Source organism: Poromitra crassiceps (genome assembly GCF_964638095.1).
Source record: "Poromitra crassiceps genome assembly, chromosome: 11".
NCBI lineage: Eukaryota > Metazoa > Chordata > Actinopteri > Beryciformes > Melamphaidae > Poromitra > Poromitra crassiceps.
The window spans coordinates 47,541,261-47,561,410 of NC_139643.1; the positions used below are offsets into that span (position 1 = coordinate 47,541,261).

The 20,150-nt window shown below is 42.3% G+C and overlaps 1 protein-coding gene across 2 annotated transcripts in view; it reads left to right on the top strand.

The window, feature by feature from the left end:
• Positions 1-19,458, top strand: part of eloa (elongin A) — a 33,416-nt gene extending 13,958 nt beyond the window's left edge. For both annotated transcript variants that reach the window (XM_083646148.1, XM_083646149.1), the window contains exons 5-12: positions 857-1,245; positions 2,914-3,028; positions 8,032-8,184; positions 11,946-12,043; positions 14,836-15,016; positions 17,068-17,197; positions 17,299-17,456; positions 18,114-19,458. In XM_083646148.1, the coding sequence (XP_083502274.1) occupies positions 857-1,245; positions 2,914-3,028; positions 8,032-8,184; positions 11,946-12,043; positions 14,836-15,016; positions 17,068-17,197; positions 17,299-17,456; positions 18,114-18,175 (1,286 nt within the window). In that variant the 3' untranslated portion in view covers positions 18,176-19,458. The remainder of the gene's footprint in view (positions 1-856; positions 1,246-2,913; positions 3,029-8,031; positions 8,185-11,945; positions 12,044-14,835; positions 15,017-17,067; positions 17,198-17,298; positions 17,457-18,113) is intronic.
• The last annotated feature ends 692 nt before the right edge of the window (positions 19,459-20,150 follow it).

Sequence of the window (20,150 nt, forward strand, 5' to 3'; positions counted from 1 at the left end):
AGAACATGCAAACTCCACACAGAAAGGACCTGGGACGGACCGGGGTTCGAACCCGGGACCTTCTTGCTGTGAGGCAACAGCGCTAACCACTGAGCCACCGTGCCGCCACTTTATGCACTAATTACTATTTTTTAAAGTGCCCCCCACAATTTTGTAAATGTGGCTCCCAGTTTTTAGACAGAGGGGGCAAAAGTTGCCTGCAAAATATTTTTAAAATTTCCTACACTGCTGCTGAGAGCAGGCAAACAAACCAAAGCACCATTCCTCTGTTAAAGCCGTGCTGTGGTTACATTGGTTCTATTTTATGACAAGTTCATTACTTATATTATAATGTAGCTGCACCAGGCGAGATGTTTATATATATTTATAAGCCTAAATCAAAGAGTGGGGCTTCCCCAGAGAAAAGTATGCACAATCTATTTGAATTGAACTACGTTTGGATAGACGGGGATCCAGACTATCAATCAATATCTTCTACACATTGCTTCTACACTAGGGCTGCAACGAGCGATTATTTTCATATCTATTGATCTCTCCATTATTTTCTTGACTAATCGATTAGTCGTTTGGTCTATAAAATGTCACAAAATGGTGGAAAATGTCTTTTTCCCAAAAACCCAAGATGACATCGTCAAATGTCTTCTTTTGTTTTTTCTTAGAAGACTAAAAAAATCTGAAAATATTCACATTTATGAAGCTGGAAGGAGAGAATTGTAGTTTTTTTTCTTCCTCTTAAAAAATAGATTATTCGATTCTAAAAATAGTTGTCGATTAAATTTTCTGTCCATCGACTAATCGTTAGCTCTGTGCTCCACTGCTTCGCACAATGTAATTGTGTTCTCCTGTGTGTAACCAGGGCGACCGCGGGTGGCGAAGGACTTACCGGCCGAGCAGGAGGAAGACCGCTTCGAGGCTCCCACCATGTCCTTTGAGTCCTTCCTCACGTACGACGCCCCGACGCCCATCAAGAAGAAGAAGAAGCCCTCGTCCTCGTCTTCGTCATCGACCACGTCCTCGTCACACAGCCGGCCGTCTCACCCCTCGTCCTCGTCTCAGCCCCAGCCGTCTCACCCCCGGGCGTCTCACCCCTCCTCGTCCCGTCACGCACGCACCCCTCCGCCCGTCTCCTCCTCTTCCTCCTCCTCCTCCAAGGCGAGCAAGGCCAACGGAACGAAAAGCACTAAGAGGCCAGAGTCCGCCTCCGCCCCGCCGGCCGCTGCCCCGCCCCCGGAGAAACGCAGGCGGGTAAGGAAGATGATTGGGCTTGTAGGGAAGATGTAGCTTCCGCTTATTTTGTCCTGGATTATGTAGATCGGAACTCGCCACAGATGACCGATAAGAACCACGGAGATGTCTTTCAAGCTTCATTTGGAACATCACAGGCAGAAGTAAGGCAGCAGATAGAGTGCGTGACAGTTGAACCGAGGATCGAAGACAGAGAATAGGGAGAGTGGAGCTAGTGGGGAGAGAGCGCGATTGAGAGAGAGAGAGACAGAGAGAGCTACAGGGGTAGACTAAAGAAAGACTGAAACATCGCTTATTTTATACCTTGGCATGTATGATGTCACCGATGACATCACAGCTGCAACTATGACATCACCGATGACATCATCGGTGACCTCATAGTTGTAATGACATGACCAATGACCTCATAGTTACAGTGACATCATCGATGACCTCACTGTGGAGTGACGCCGACATCAGTCGGTATGAGGGCCTTTTCTACACGGCTTATTATGCCTTTTGAATTTCTCTAAATCAACTTGTTTTCTATTAGTTTATTTGACAGGGACAATCATCTCCAACTGGTTACAAACACGTTGATGCAACTGAGAAAAGAAGCAAGGAACAAAGAAAACAAATAGTACACAGTTATAAATACGGCTAAATATTGTGATATTGAGATATTGATTTCCACCATTTCGCCCAGCCCTAGTTACAAAGCAGAATATAAAGAAAGCGAAATAGAAAGACCAACAAATAATAAAATAAGCAAGTCATTAATAACTTGAATAAATGAATTAAATTTGAATAAATTATCTGCTATCCCTTTTTACATTTGATCCCCGATAAGACTAAATTCTAGCATGTACAACATGTCTGGAAGTAGCCTATTCTAAGCATTTATTAATCCTCCAGTCAGTCTGTTCTTCTTTCCTGGACCCAATAGTTTGCTTTTATTGACTGGAATTGTGTTTGTTTCCTAGCAACAGTAGCTCACTGACCATTCTAACAGGAAGTCAGGGGGAGCAGTTAACTTGGGACCTTGCAGATTTCAAACGCTACTTCAGGTTTACAAGCTATTACATTACATTACATTACATTACATTACATTACATTACATTACGTCATTTGGCAGACGCTTTTATCCAAAGCGACTTACAATAACACATTTTTTGTCAGCAATAGAGCAATCAACTATGGAGCACAGTCTATGACAACTACAACTTCTGAAGGAACAGTGGTACAAGTTTAGGTTAGTGGTACAAGTTTAGGTTAGTTTTTTTTTTTTTTTAATAAAGAAAGAGAGAGAACGATGTTAGATCAAGAAGGGCCCAGATGGAGCCTGAAAAGGTGTGTCTTTAGTCTTTTCCGAAAGACCTGTGCCTATTATCGAAGTCTCTCTTTGATCCAAATCTATCTTTGCATAGGAAGCATGCAAATGTTGTCTGTTAATCCCTTATGTGACATGGAGCATACTGTTAGCTTCAACACTTGTCAGACAGGCCTTTTATATGAAATAAGTATCTTATTTGTTTGTATCTTTTACTAATATATATGCCTGTTTTATCCCCCATAACGCCGATTTCAATTCATGCCTGGTTATTGTCATTGGCTTAGATTTTAATTGTTTACGTTTGAAAAGTTCTATGCAAATGAAGCATATTGATGTGAATATGTCGCTCTGTGCAGCAGGTGGTTGAGGCCGTTCCGACTCTCCCTGACATCCCTCTGCCAGCCATTCAGCCCAACTACCGACCTCTGCCCTCCCTCGACCTCACGCCACTGTCCCCGCAGAGACGGAAAGGTACGGCTCCATGACAATCACTCCTTATCCATTTACTTCAATGTCAGTCGAAACAGTTTCAAGGAACAGCTCACGCTAAAATCCTAAAATCTCACCTGTAGTGCTATTTATCCATCTATCTATATCATTTTGTGTTAGTTGCTACTTGCTAGAGTTTTGGAGATATCGGCCGCAGAGTTTCTGCCTTCTCGCCAATACAATGGAACTGGATGGCACTCGGCTTGTGGTGCTCAAAGTGCCAAAGAAATACATTTTGAAAAAACTCAACAGCATTGTCTCTTTCCAGAAATCATGACCCGGTTACTCAAGATAATCCACAGACCTCGTTTTGAGCAGTTTCATGGAGGAACTATTTTCTTTACACCCGCTAGCTGCTAGCTAGTTCCTACATGAGACTGCAAAAGAAAATAGTTCCTACATGAAAGTGCTCACAACAAAGTCTGTGCATTATCTTGAGTAACCGGGTCATGATTTCTGGAAAGAGACAATGCTGTTGAGTTTTTCAAATGTATTTTTTTGGTGCTTTACATTAGGAATGAAAAAAGGAGCGTCCGCACACTCCTGAGGCACCGCTGGTTATACAGTTCATGCAGTTCTGGCAACTCACATCCTGTTACGTGCTGGGCCGCGCGTCTCACTCTCCGTAGCGCCCTGCGGTCCATGGTGGTACAGTTCCCGTACCAGGTGGTGAAGCAGCCAGTCAGCAGGCTTTCAATGATGCCTCTGTAGAAGTCCCTAAGGATTTCTGGCCTTAGCCCAAATTTCTTCAGGCGCCTGAGTCCATGTAGTCGCTGTTGGGCCTTTTTGACAACAGTGGCGGTGTGACCGGCCCAAGTCAGGTCCTGGTGGATGTTGACTCCCAGGTACTTGAAGCTGTCCACCCTTTCCACCACTGTGCCGTTGATGGTGATTGGGGGGTGTGCGCCCCCCCCCCCCCCCCCCCTCCTGTAGTCTACAATGATCTCCTTGGTCTTGGAGACGTTCAGAGAGAGGTGGTTGTCCTGGCACCATTGTTCCAGAGCCCCCACCTCCTCTCTTGCATGAGGAGTGTACGTGGTAATACAAGACACACAGTCATGTTTTTCTTTTTTGACACTTTTCTTCAATATGCTGCTGCTTTACATTAGAAAAGACATATGAGAAAAAGTGACAACATCATTGTGAGTGAAGATGGGATCTGAGCCTCCTTTGAAAACAAGCCCTTCCTTTGATTGAATAAATATTGGATGGTAAACAATTCCAAGACGTCATGGACCTGTACAGTATATGACCGTTTTCTTCAAGTAGTTGGATTTTGGTCTGGGTAAAGTCATCTGACCACCTCTCGCCCATCTGGTGGAGTGTGTATGAATCCCTGAGCTATAAATTATGTTGTTGCAAAGACATTTTTGAGTTTGAGTTTGAATAACTCCATGAAAATATATGAGTAGGTTGGACGATAGCCTTTTCTCAACGCTAAGCCATGTAAAGCTGCGTTCACAGTTCACACCGACCTATTAAAGTTTTTCACTGGCATCGAGTTTACATACAAAGTCAATGCAAACGAGCGATTGAGCGTATATTCGCCTGGGAGAAAAATCGCTGGGCGTCCGAGCGACAGAGACAGAGCGATAGGGCGAAAATACGCTCGTCGCCCGAGATGAAATATCCCAACTCGAGCGAAATTACGCTGGCATCAGTCGCTCGCTGTTCAACGCTGATTGGCTGCCGTGTGAGAGCGAGTCAAGGATCACACTGGCTTGCAACAAACCGCTGGTTTATTGTGTGGCAACAAACCGCATTGACAGCTGATTGACAGGCTGACAGCTGACATGAAGTGAAGTCTGTACTACCGGTATAGGGCACGCTGATAGGCTTAGCTTGTAAACAACTACGGTGGCTCATAGTGGACAAACATCATGACATTGCGTAACGTTATAGCCCCCAGATGTCCGTCAATTCGTGTGCCTGTTGACGAGCGATTTAAACACAGCGACAGAGCGATTGCAAAGGGTTGAATCGAGCGACAGATCGAAAAATAAATATCTCGGTGTGAACACCGCTTAAGACGTGTATGCACGTCGGCTACGCTGGACCTAGGGGAGCACCCCAGGACCAGCCTAGCTGCCTTGTTTTGTGCTACTTGTAACTTCCCTAGTAGACACTTAGACGCAGATGACCAAACCACAGAGCAATAATCCAAATGACACAGAACTAATGAACAAACAATTTGGCAAAGTAATACTGGTGTAACAAATGCTGCACACTTTCTAGTCATTGCTAACTGCTCTACCCATCCTGGCAACCGCCCTGTTGATGTGTTCAGACAGATGTTTGCTAGCTTCTTAGCGTTTTGGGAATTCCAGGGCAATTATAATGAACATGCAGTTGTTGACAGCCTGTGAAAAGGTTACGGGTGATTAACAACACCATACTACATTTAACATTTATTATTAGAGCACAGACAAAGCAAGCGCACAAAATGTTGATATTATTATTGTTTTTCCCATAGAAAATGAGTGTGTCGTCAAACATCACTTGTGCCACACTTGGTGGCTGTGGCCCATTTGACACGTCACACATAGTTTATCTGTTGAAGTTGGTTCAATAATGGATAACCACTAGATAAACACACAGCAAGTTACAACTAGCCTGGGTAAACCCAGCCTTCAACGTGACGTCACAGGCTATGCCTGTAGCGTAAGCTTCGTGACTGATAGCACATAGAGGTCACGTGGAGGCTGGGTTTACCCAGGCTAAGGGCCTGTGTCCACCTAGCGTCTTTTCATCAGCTCCAGCGTCTTTTTTCAGTGGTTTCCAATGGGGGGAGAGCGTATGCGGGCGCACACGGACGTCTAGAGAAAGTGCACAGCGCCCAGCGTCTATTTTCACAGCGCTCCGGCGTTTTTGTGCGCCCGACTCCCAGCGCTCCCACCTGAAAATATTTTAACTTTTCAGAAAGACGCTGGTGTCGGGTGCTCCTTTTCTGGCAACTAATCATGGAGAAACTATCGCAACAGAGACAGAAAGGCTCAATTGTGGGAGCAGATTGCCTAGACACTTAATATTTCTGGTGACTGGAGCTAAATCACTATGTGTGTTGTTTGCTAATGTTAGCTGTCAGCTATCAAGCTACTACCGCACTGAACTAATGTTAGTTTCAGACTGCTTCCTTGTTATATTGTGCGCTGAGATCAGCGCTTCCCAGCGTACTTCCAGGGTTTTATGGTCGTAAAAAGACGCTAGATGGACACACGGCCTTAGTTACAACAGTGCATCTATTTACAGCTATAAAAAAAAGAAATATGACCATAAAATTTCTTCAGTTTGTGAAGCAGAATTAAACAAGGCTAGGTCCGAACGGCCAGCGCGATAAAGCGTTGACGATCATCGGCACACAAATCGGACTGGACAAAGCCAGATATAGGGCCCGCTTGCGCTGGCCAAAAAGAAAATGTGTAGCCAAATGATTGCCTCACTAACAGTGACTGATTCAGTGATTCTCTCTGTTTGATCTAAGGCTGCGTTTTATCGATCTTTGCATAGAAATCATGCAAACATAATCTATTGATCCCTTAATTATGACATGGAGCATAGCTTCAACACTTCTCAGACAGACCATTAATTGATCTAATTTATTTTTATCTTTTTATCTTTTACTTTACCTGTTTGATCCTAATTTAGTCCACATTGGTGCCACAAACCCCCGTTTGATGAGATTTTGTGTCTCGAACTCAAATCAGAGAGTGTTTTTTTATTGTTGGATATGATTTTGTCCAGAATTGTCTGTACTGTAGTCGAGAGATGACAGTGAATCTATGATCAAAATAGTTCATTCTACTTGTTCAACTTCTTGTGGCTGAACTATTGGTGAAGTTTAACAATCCATGAGTTTGCTGGGTACCCTCTGAGACCCCCTCAAGGACCCCTGGTTTGTGTTTGTGAGTCTTTGAGTGCTTAGAAAATCAAATAAACAATTATTATTATTAGTATTATTATTAGTATTATTATTAATAATAATAATAATCTTATTATGCACTAGGGATGTTCATCAATTATCGAAAATCGATAATCGATCGTTAAGGATTGGAATCGATCCTGTGGCATTTGGATCGATTTTTTAATTATTAAAAAAAAAAAAAAAAAAAATTTTTTTTTTTTTTTTTTTTTTTTTTTTTTGGACTAGGTTTGGGTGGAATTCGTTCCTCCTCGCCCCACTCCATTGCACAGCCGACTAACGTGAGGTGGAGCTTCATATAGTCTCTAGTTTTCTGGCTGGGCACGGGCCTTTGTGCCAACAAAACTGTTTTAAACATGAGAAATTCACACCGGCATGCGCCGGGGACAGCAGTGTTGGAGAGTAGACACATTGAAATAAAGAGTTCATTGAGGAGAACACGTTGTCTTTCGTATTTTCTGCCATAGGCATTCATTTTGTTAAAAAAAAAAAAAAAAAAAAAAAAAAAAAATTGAAAATATTGAAAATTTTCTAAGTATTAATAAAATCGATAATCGATAATTGATCGTTAATTCTCACCGATTATCGATTTTGGAAAATTTTCAAAATGAACATCCCTATTATGCACTCACTGTACTGTCATGGGGGAAAGTAGATAATGTGGGAATAGCTGACTACTGAGTAATGAACTATTCAAAGCTTGTCATTTCTGTGTGTGGGTGGGTAGGTAGGTGTGTCTCAGTCTCAACACACACTGTACTGTACACCTGTAGACCTCAGAGACCTAGAGGCTTCTAGCCTGTTCATACTCAACAACAGGCTTAACTGGTGTGCTTTTAAAGGCAAGATGTTGGCTTGACATGACATGACATGACGTGACGTGACATGACATGACATGTGAATTTTGTCGTATATGCAAATCATGAACTAGTTCCTCTCAAATATGTTCTTGTTTGTGCCAGCGTAGTTGTTCCTCACATGCACACGCGCGTGCGCACACGCACACACACACACACACACACACACACACACATCCAAGGCTTACACTCTGCTCCTTCTCTTTCAGTTCCTGTATCAAATGACGAGGAGGATTCCGGCTTCACGGGCAAACGGTTCAACTCCAAGATGGTGGTCTACTCAGGCTCTAAGACCGCCTACTTGCCCAAGATGATGAGTCTGTATGAGCAGTGCATCCGCGTGCTGCAGAACAACATCGACTGTGAGTGGAAGTTGTCTCTCTCTCTCTCTCTCTCTCTCTCTCTCTCTCTCGCTCTCTCTCTCTCTCTCGCTCTCTCTCTCTCTCTCTCTCTCTCTCGCTCTCTCTCTCTCTCTCTCTCTCTCTCGCTCTCTCTCTCTCTCTCGCTCTCTCTCTCTCTCTCTCTCTCTCATTTGAACACAGGGACTGATGTATGTGAGGGTTTTGCACTTTCACTTTTCAGCCTGTGAAAGTTAAACGTTGGGGTCTTTGAGTTATGGCTGCAGAATGATTATTGATTATTGCGGTTTATTTGGGTGCCAAAAATCACGTTTTTCCATCTCATCCTGGGAATGTAGCCAAACTTGAGATGTTCGGATAAATTCCCTGTTCTAGTGGATAAAAGAAGGCTCTGTTGTCCTTTACAGCCCGTTAACTCGCTGTTCTTGAGTCATTAAACTGAGACGAAGGATGAAACTCGAGCCCTTCCCAGACGCTTCCTCTGGAACAGTGATCAGTGGAACGCCTCGCTCAAAGAACACTATTATATTATATATATATTATATTCAAATCCTTTAGATCTTTTGATCATTACTGCAATAACTTACATTGTATGGGATCCATCCATTGTCATTTCATACATTATATCCTCATACTGTCAAATTACATGATACTACCTGCGCTTGTCCTATCTTTATTTTCAGCACACTGTAACAAAACCAACAATATTATAGTCTAATGATTGCACTATATGGTGCCTGTATCCCAGCTTATGCTATTATGTTTTGTCTATATTCTCTGCATATTGTCGACAAAGCCATAAGTTAGTTAGTTAGTTAGTTAGTTAGTTTATTTCGATCAGAAAGGAAAGAATATTCACAGAATAGAAAAAAAAACAGAAAAAAAACAAAAGATACATAAGGCTGACCGAAAGGGTTTTAGGGCTGAAGCTAGCTAGCTTATTAAATGCCCTTACCCTTATTCCTTTACGTTATATGTAAACATATGCAGTACATATGCATACACATGGATACATACATGCATTGATTTACACACACAAATAGCACATGCTCATAATTAATCATACATGCCTATACACACATAGGCTACCTACCACATATACATATAATTACCCATACATAGCTAATACCAAACATACTTCAGGAAATACAAGTGACCCATAAGTCCTGATTATGAACCATCACGTCTATACTTCTCCAGAATAATGTTTCTATACTTTTTTTTGAATTGCACAAGATTATTACTTTCTTTGATCTCGTCAGGTAATTTATTCCACAGTTTCACACCACAGACAGATACGCACATGCTCTTCAGAGTGCTATGAACAATTGGTTGTTTGAAATTTAATCTCCCTCTCAGCTCATAACCACCTTCTCTATCACTGAACTGTTTTTGTATATTACCAGGAAGTAAATTATGTCGCGCTTTATACAGAGTTTGGGCGGTTTTGAACTCCACCAGATCCCAAAACTTCAGCATCTTTGATTTATGAAACAGTACATTTGTGTGTTCATGATAACCTACCTTATTCACTATCCTTATTGCTCTCTTTTGCATGTTGCATATTGTCTGTAAGTTGCTTCTATAGGTGTTTCCCCATACTTCAACACAATAAGTCAAGTATGGTAAGAAGAGTGTACAGTACAGTGTTTGCAATGATTTGGTGTTCAAAAAGTGCCTTGTTTTACATAGAATCCCCACAGTGCTTGCTAACTTGGACCTGATGTATCTGATATGTGGTTTCCAGCTAAAGTTGTGGTCGATTATTACTCCTAAAAATGTGTTCTCATGTACTCTTTCTAGTTTAACACTGTCAATCATTAATTCTACGGGAGTATTCAGATGTTTATTAGTTTTGCCAAAGATCATAAATTTAGTTTTTTTTGTGTTTAATGATAGTTTATTTGCATCAAACCACAACTTTAGCTTCCCCAATTCTACTGTGACAGCCTCTAACAGCTGCTGAAGATTTTCACCTACACAGAATATATTTGTGTCATCAGCAAAAATGACATATTTCAATATTTTTGAAACATTGCATATATCATTAATGTACAGTATGAACAGTTTTGGTCCTAAAATCGACCCTTGTGGTACACCGCAAGTAATGTCTAAGGGAGAAGATGTTGTAATGCCCACCTGTACAAACTGTTTTCTATTTTCAATGTAACTTTTTAGCCAATTTAGCCCCACCCCTCTGATCCCATACCTCTCTAGTTTTTGTATTAGAATATCATGATTTATTGTGTCAAACGCTTTCTTCAGATCAATGAAAACACCCGCTGCATATTTCTTATTGTCAATTGTACTTGTTAACTCTTCCACTAAATCCGTTAGAGCCATGGCAGTTGACCTGTTTGTTCTAAAGCCATACTGACTGTCTGTAAGCAATTCATATTTTTCAATGAAGCTGTCCAACCGTGCAACAAAGAGTTTCTCCAGAATTTTAGAAAACTGGGAGAGTAATGAGATTGGCCTATAGTTAGTAAAAATATTTTTTTCTCCTGCTTTATATACTGGTGTCACTTTGGCAGTTTTCATTTTGCTAGGAAAGCAGCCCAAGTTGAATGACAGATTACTGATGTATGTTAAGGGGTCAACGATAGTATCAATTACTTGCTTTATTAAGGTCATGTCGAGACCATTCCAGTCCGTAGACGTTTTATTCTTAAATTTATTGACCACATCAATAATTTCATTTCTATTTGTCTCTCTCAAAAAGATGGTGGCTGGATTCCTCTCTCCATGGAACTTTTCAACACCTCCCCCTTGTGGAGGGTTTATTTCCATCGCCAGTCGGGGCCCCACATTTACAAAGAAGTTATTGAAGCCGTCCACCAAATCCTTTTTATTAGTGATTGTTTTACCATTTTCTATAAAATAGTCTGGGAAGTAGGAGCTAGTTTTTTTATTTCTAATAATTGAGTTTAATATATTCCATGTACCCCTAATATTATCTTTGTTATTTTCTAACACTCTATTATAATAATCCTTCTTACATTTTCTAAGGATATCAGTTAATTTGTTTTTATATAATTTATATTTAGTTTCTTTTTCTCTAGTTCTGTGTTTTATAAATTCCTTGTACAAGGTGTTCTTTTTTTTACAGGCATTTAGTAGTCCTTTTGTGATCCATGGTTTTTCAGAGCTTTTAAATGTATGGTTGCTTTGTTGCATTGGACAGCTTTTATCATATATGGTCAAGAACGTTTCCAAGAAAGAGTCATAAGCAGGATCAACATCCACTGCTTCATATACTTTTCTCCAGTCCTGTCTCAGTAGTTCAGATCTCAATACTTCAAGGGTATTCTCCGTTCTTATTCTCCTCTGTCTTACTACATTTTCCTTTTTAGGCCTTTTATATTCACAATCATAAATAACAAACACTGGCAGATGGTCACTTATATCATTTATTAGTAGTCCACTGGTCATATTGTCTTCCAGGTTATTAGTAAATACATTATCTATAATTGTAGCTGAATGGGATGTTATTCTACTGGGTTTAGTAATGATCTATATATAATGATATAACTTGCTGATCTATAAGCAGATGCAGTGGGGTTTACCACATAAGATAACCCAATGATCAGCAGACATTTTAACTATAGAAAACTGTAGATAATAACAAGAAAGAATATTTGAATGGGTTTGTGATCGACCTCTGACCTGCTGCGATAAGCCCCTCCCATCCGGTGTTCCAAGCAGGCTCAAACAAAACAAATGCCAAGAAAGAAACTGAGTGTCGGGTCCCTCTGTTGTTTCAGCCATCGACGAGGTGGGAGGAGTCCCGTTTGAGATCCTTGAACCGGTTCTGGAGCGGTGCACTCCAGAACAGCTGTACCGCATCGAGCAGTGCAATCAGGTAACGCACGCATGCACACACACACACACACACACACAAAACCACATACACACCTCAAAGCTTTCACACAGGCTACTTGAGAGAATAAAGCAGCGTCTTGGTTTGTGATGAAAGGCTTTTGCAGGTTTTCGTCTGCTGATTCATCTCCAACTGACAGCAGGTTTTTCTGTGTAGAGGTCAAATGATGAGGGTCTACTGTAGTGATGCGCGGGCCGCAGTTATAACCGCGCTGACCGCGGATATCCCGGATGGGTTGCGGGCGGTTGAAACGATGTATCATTAATGAGGAAAAATAATATTAATTACGTCTATGAACGTATTTTAAGCTACATTTTTCGTCAGGCACATTCTTAGTCACCTATTGTAGATCCCCCAAAGGACCCACGGCCGTAAACCAAACAATAGCCATGTGCTAGGTCGCTAGGCTGCACTTTTCGTCCATATATGGTCAATGATGTCACCCTCAAAAAGGAGTCTCCGCTGAAGACGTGTTTGAAGAGAAGACGGCGCGTTCGTATTTTCCCATACAATGAGGCAATCAAGTAAACTAAACTTAAAGCTATAGCGTTAGCCGAGTAAACTACATGAGGGCAAGTGGACTGGACATAATACAGCATGGAAGTTTATTTGGAGTCTTGGACTGCTGCGATCGCACCAACGGCAGCAGAAACCGTAAATTCGCTCCTTTTATAGCGTTTATAGCATCGGGTGCATGGCGGGCGCGCATCTATAAATAGTATGAAATAATTTACGCGGATTTATGGCGGGCGGACGGTTCATGCATACACGCGGATTAGGATGGCATAAAAGCTCATCCGCGCATCTCTAGTCTACAGCATTTTACAACGAGACATCAAATAACACAACAGCAGTCTACATTAAAGTGTCTGTTGTTGCCTTAAGGTTTTGACATGTCTACAACGCGCTTCAATAATGTGACTAAGATCGCATTATAGTTAATTAAATAGTCTTAATTCGACTATTGCTTACTCCAAATGACCTTATTCCGGTGAAGGTAATCAGAAAATGCTGTTTACATTGCAGTGTCTTATTCAGAGTATTGCTTAGTCGGGTTAAGATCGAATTATTGTCGTCCATGTGAACGTACTCAGTGTTGTCATCGCACTATGATGTCCTATCTGAGTTTTAGCAGACAGCTTCTTCAACGTCATGTGGGCGTGTCTTCAATCATTAATCGGACTAAGCTCTGTAGCATGTAAACGGGAATATGAATGGAATACGATATTCTACAGCTGCTCATGTAAACACCTTCATCAAAATATTGTCTTATTTAGAGTAAGGTCAATAGTCGATTATTGCAGTCGATGTAAACATAGTCAGTAGGCACGTTTACATGGAGCATAACGATCTCCTTGAAATAGGTTTAAAAGCCCAAACAGATAAAAAATGCTCCATATAACACCTCAATCAGCTCAATCACCTCAATCAACCGATTGAAATTTCAACCGGTTGCAGACGGGTAGTTTAAACCTTTTCATAAACCGATCAAAAGGAAAATGTTATCATGTAAACGATGAAACTGATTATTACTCTCTGGCTGCGTTCTTTCTGCGCATACCCATGCTGCCCTCTGTGTTGACATAAAGGAGACTCCTGCCTGCCTGCAGCAGGATAGGAGGAGCTGCTGCGGGAGAGTTATTTGCTTATTTTCTAACTATGCCCAAAGTGGAGATTTTCAACACTCCAGCGAGGAGAAACCTCTTATTTATGTCGATGGGAGAAACCCGCACGGAGTAGGCTAAGCGCCAAACGTTTTCTCGTCAGGATTGCGTGTCTCTCATTTCCATGTGACAGTCCATATGTCTGGCATAATTTACGCTTCAGCCACCGGTATGATTACACAGTATGATTACACAGTATGAATGTATTTTTCACTGGAGAAAATGTAGCCTACTTGAAGAAGTGTGTGAGAAGAAGAAGGTCTATGTGAGAAGTGTCAGTTGCTTGAGTCTCACGGTCGATGTGAGAGTTTGCACTTTGCAGACCTGCCAAGTTATATATTCATCACTTTTGCGCACGTCCCACAGCTGCTGTTCAGTTACATCGGTGCACGGTGCATGCTCTGGGCGCATGTAAACACCAGATCATATTAAATCACATCCCATGTAAACGGTTGACCCGAAATCTTATCTTGGAAGCGACTGATTTCAATCAGATTGAGGAAAAAGTGCGCATGTAAAGGCAGCTAGTGTCCTGTCCCACATTCAAATCCAGCCCCACGCCCCTCTCCATCCAGTCTCTGGCACCTGCACTCTGTCCAGAAATACCATAAATGTCATCTTTAAAAAAAGAAAAAGTGGTTGTTTTGTACAATCAGTAGTAGCAGCTCTGGAAACTCTCAAAAACATTGGGTAATCAATTTGTTTCTTTTGAGTTCAAAAGTTTGGAAATTGCACAAAAGAATGTGGGAAAATTTGACGACAATGATTGAAGACTGGTCATTTCATGTTTGTGTTGTGATGAATAATGTTGACCTGGAGAGTTCTAGTGTGCTTGATACTAGTGTTGATCAGCTGCTAACATCGTACATCATACTGCATACCACCATCTTGAGGAAAGAAGATAGTTTACTATTTATTATTTATGTAAATTATTCCCACAGCCAGTTCACGTCACATGAAGTATAAACATGTATACACAGTATGTTTATATGTGCATCACAAATTCACTTAATAGAGAGCACAGCTGGCTAGGTCTGGAAAAGCTATGGGATGACATGAAAAACTGACGTGGAACATCCCGTTTCCCGCCCGTCTCCCTCCTCCCCTCAGTGCTTCACGGAGGAATCCGACGACCTGTGGATGCGTCACTGCCAGCGCGACTTCAAGCGGGAGTCTCCCCAGGAGTACGAGTCGTGGAGGGAGATGTACCTGCGGCTGCACGACGCGCGCGAGGAGCGCCTGCGCATGCTCACCCAGAACATCAGCTCCGCACACGCCAACAAGCCCAAAGGTAGACGGTGTCGCCGGTTTCGTTTGTGCTTCTGACGTAACTGATTTGCTGTTTAGGGTGAGAGCCTTTGTCATTATTAGGCTTTTCTCCCATCGCAGTCCTCTTGATGTACAAGATGTCGGTTGAAGATATGTATATTCTGGTGCCAAAAGCTTGGGCATCTGGTCGTCCGGTAAAAAAGCGGAAAGGGCAGTTGCAGAAACGTCTGCGCTCCAAAAACCAATTCCATTCTGAAAACAAGGCGTCATAGTAAATAGATGTGATGCAAGTTATCTAGCTATGTAGCTAATACACAAAAATAAAATGAACTAACACCATAATAACCATCACTTTCTATGAGGGAAGGATAACACTGTAACACAAGTATTCAGGAGGTCCGTGGGAACGATTAAAAACGCGTCACACAGAACCATGCCGCTGCTCTGGACAGCATGTTTCATCATCACGATGCACGGCTGACTTTTTCCCTCAAACGACTTCATAAGCCGGCCGTAAACACGTTTGCGATCACAGAAAATAGTCCCGGCGTAATGAAGGATTTGTTCCCATTTGAATTTGATTTGGTAATAACTACAACCGCCTAACTTTTCGTGGTAACAGCGATTTCTTTCAATGTAAACTATCTCTTTGAACTGTTTTTTTCGCTTACAATTGGAGCCAATGACTTACGGGTTGACTGCTTAACACGTTCAGTGCCAGCGACGCCATATGGCGTCATTAGAAATTTACCGTACAGTGCCAGCGACGCCAAATGGCGTCATAACTCCAAATTGTTTTTTTGACGGGGGGGTGTCGATCTAAGCTTCTTACGTCGCCTCTAACAATATTGTAGCTATTGGAGGTCGATAACCTATTTTACAAACCCATTAGGTGGCGACAGCACTCTCCTGATCAGAGAAAAAGGAGCCAAACACACAGAAATAGTCACTGGTGAAAATGAGGAAATCGCATCGCACCCCTCCGTATGCATCGACGTGCATGAAGCACAACGAGCACAACGCCAGCTGTGCCCCGAGCAGCAGCATCCGCTGTCACAACTGAGCACCTCCATGTACGCTGCAAACAGCACATTCACATAATCAGCATTATTATTCCGAACTGGAAGCATGCCAGCCCGTGACAAACACACGCGGAACCAAAAAGCTGAATGTCGCGCCCCATTCACTGTGTGTGCGCAGCAAACTCAGCAGAGACTGAGAGCCACCAGACACATAAGACACACCCAGGAGGCGTGTGCAGTTGAGGGGGGGGGGGGGGGGGAGCACGGAGAGCAGCAGAGCAGCATACACTTCACCCAGACAGACCCAGACATCAGAAAATTAGCTTCAGAGTCAGAGATGTGCTTGAAATGTTTAATTTCACAAAAGGCTCATTATCTCAGCTCGTAGAAAAAAAGGTATTTTTTTCGTTCAATCAAGCTATCTTCTCCGGCTCATAACTAAAGAACGGAAAATGGGATCAATAAACTTTTTTTTGCAGGTGATAGAAGAGAGTCTCATCGTTATTTGTGCGTGTTCAGTGTTTACATAGTAATTATTAAAAAAATTATATGACTGTTTTAAAATGCATTGCGGCCTATGTGGCACAGCAAGCAACCTTTTGCCCAAGGGCCGTGGCACTGAAAGTGTTAAAAGGGTACATGGGAAGTCAGAGAGTAACAGGAGCGAAGTAAACACATTGTTGATTTTGTTATTTTCATAGGATTTGTTGACTTTTTGCATAAAGAAAACACCGGCCATATCCTTTAAGTGCTGATCTGCGAGATTCTATTTTTATTATAGTCTTGTTTTATTGTGGTGAAATATTTGTTCCTAAGCGGAAGTCATTGCTGTGGCATTTCCTAACTGCACTTCCCCGAGATACCTGTAAATCAGACAGTGTAAGATTGTGTAGGTGGCAAAACGGACATAGATTTATTTGAAAATGTCAGATTATTACTTGAAGGTCTCGATAGCTTGCATATTTTGAATAACAGCTTCTTCACCCCTGATGTCCACGCTACAGTACATCCTAAATATTGCATTTTGTGAACGCTGTGTTTCTCTTGTCAGGGCGGCAGGTTAAGATGGCGTTTGTGAATTCCGTTGCCAAGCCGCCGCGTGACGTGCGCCGCCGACAGGAGAAGTTCGGCACCACCAGCACCTCCACCGCTAGCTCCACCGCCGCCGCTGCTCCCATCAAGTCAGTACACTGCCTCGCCTGGCCCGCTCTCGTCTGGGTCACCCTTCACTAAATGACCTGCTGCCACTATTTCATACTAATGCCATGCCTCTGCGTTTCAGAATCCGGCCGGCTACTACTTACAGCGCCCCCTACAGCGCCGGAGAAGTGAGCAGTTCCTCCTCTGCCCAACAGAGCCCTCCTCAAAGCTCCTCCCGCCCCGCAGCACCCGGCGCGGCAGGAGGACGACAGACGCCCCGGGACAAGCCACAGGTCAAAAGTAAGTTTTGTTTGTTTGTTTGTTTGTTTGTGCGTGTGTGTGTGTGTGTGTGTGTGTGTGTGTGTGTGTGTGTGTGTGTGTGTGTGTGTGTGTGTGTGTGTGTGTGTGTGTGTGTGTGTGAGAGAGAGAGAGTCACAGATCTCAGACAAGCTTGGAAGAGAGCTTGCTGCTCGTCGAGTTTGTGAAATTCGCCTTTCATGTTGAATGCAAGAACGGAGTCTTCAGAGGAAAGCAGACTTTGTTTTATATGCGAGTCATTGGGAAGACATTTACAGACATTTTATTCCTGCATTGTTCATTATTGAAAAATGAAAACAAATAATAACTAGTCCATACACTGGGATACATGGGGCACAACTCCACACAGACTTGCCAAAAAATGCTCCTTACTTAAGCCTGTGGGCCAACTTTGGGCATAGGCCGCAAACCAATGCTCTCCAGTCACCCCGGGCCTGGGCCAGTTTCTCCAGCTGTCCCCATGTATGGCCAGTCCAGTTATGGCTAAAAATGCTCGTAAACAGCGTCAACGATAACACACATAAAAAATGCTTTCTGTTATCTTTTCTTGTTATATGTTCGAGAGAGTTTTGATGTGCAATTCACTATCTCTCTCTCTCTCTCTCTCTCTCTCTCTCTCTCTCTCTCTCTCTCTCACAGAAATCGCCCCCATGATGGCCAAAACTCTCAAAGCTTTCAAGAACAGATTCAACCGCCGATAGTGCGAGAGGACAAGAGACTGAATGTATTTTAGGAATTTCAACTTTTGAAACAACTTGGAGAGGATCTGTGGTTTTAATTTAAGTCGAGCAAATTTGTGTCGGAGACCCCTGTGTACACACACACACACCCACACACACACACACACACACACACTCACCATCAGCCTGGCCTGACAAACATACACTATCAACTGGAAACTTGTATCGCCGCATATGAATTTTTCATGAAATGCAGGAAAACTGTTAGATTTCTCTCCCCCAATGATGCCGTCTATTCTGGGGATTTTAAAATGTATTTATATTGTCAGTGTGAAATGTGTCAGATATTTGAATTTCCAGTGTTTACCAAGGAAATCTTCATACTCTTCAACTAATCTGGCGTTTCAAACCCTTATACTGTACCCACACACACACACACACACACACACACACACACACACACACAGTTACTTGTTCCTCATCTCCAGTAGAATTTAGTGTGTAGGGAAAAAAAGCTACTCTTTAATTTTTAAGGAATAGTCATTTGTTACTGTCCATTACGACCAAATTATACACTACATTAGGAAAGCCCTTTTTTTCTTTTCTTCTTTTTTTTTTTTTTTTTTATCGCATGCACAGCGCATGTCAGCTGAGGCAGCGAGATGCCACCCAACGCCTCTCTACCGGACGGTTTTTGTTTTTAACAAATAATGAATTGGACACCTATAGGCTTGTTTTTATCCCTGTGCGTTTTTAAAAGAACAACAGACTACACACACGTGCATCTTGTTTTTATCCCTGTGCGTTTTTAAAAGAACAGACTACACACACACCTGCGTCATAGGCTCATTTTCTCCCTCCTGTGCCTCCAAACCAAACGTTTTCCTACTGTTGCTCCTGTGCATCCCTACTTTTATCTGCTTCACTGTGACAAGTACCTTGAGTCAGGGCTGAAGAGACTGTCTGTGGGAAGAATGAAAAAAAAAACATAATAATAATGATGAGGAATAAGAAGTAGGACCTCTGCAGCTTCAATTGACCATGATTATGAGATGTATTTATTTTCAACACTGGGACCTGGCACCCTGGAACTTGGGCCCTAAAAGGAAGTAGATTAAAAATAGTAATTTTATTAGATTTTAATAAATGTTATATGGTCATTTTTAATAAAATTGACTTTTTGCCCTGATGCGTGTCCAGAATCATTTTTGTGTCGTGTGATTTGAAATGCCCTGTGCAGTGGCGTTTGATGGCAAGTGATGCCAGCCAATCGCAGAGCACGTTTTTGTACGTGTCGTTCGATTGGCCGTGTGATATTTTGTTTTCCTCATGTTGCAAGTGGAAAGTGGAAAAATGTTACATAGTGTAATTTCCGGTTTTCCAGCGAGGCACGATTATTCCTTCAAAATAAAATATTTAAAAGCTGCAGGCCAGTGCAGGGTTTGCTTTTTTTATTACAACAGGGATGGGTAAAGGGTTGGGAGGCTTATTTGTTATCTGTTCATTTCATATTTTCACTCAGTTGTATATCTGTTGACCTTATTTGTGTTGTTTACAATCTGTCTAATTGTCTTTTTATTTTATGTTGAGTTTTTATTTATTTATATGTTTGTATTTTCTATGTCCAGGACCCCAGGAAGATTAGAGGTGCATTCATGTCCTTCTAATGGGGATCCTTTAATAAACTAAACTAAACTACTCACTGCCTATTTTACCACTTTTTGTCCACCACGGGGGAAGGGGGGGGGGTTGGGGGGTTTGTTGCTATTATGTCGTCTCATGCCCCACGTCATCCACATCATCAGTGGTTATGACAACTGTTGCTCAGTGTTTTCCAGTTGATCCAGGCCCTCAGTTGAGGTTGAAAGGCATGTCTGGGTTGACCATGACTGTTGAGCTGAACAAAGCAAAGATCTCCCCCCAAAATCAGACAGAGCTCCTCTGATGGGGACCACAGACAGCTTAGCCAATTGTGATGTAATCAGTGATGTCACTC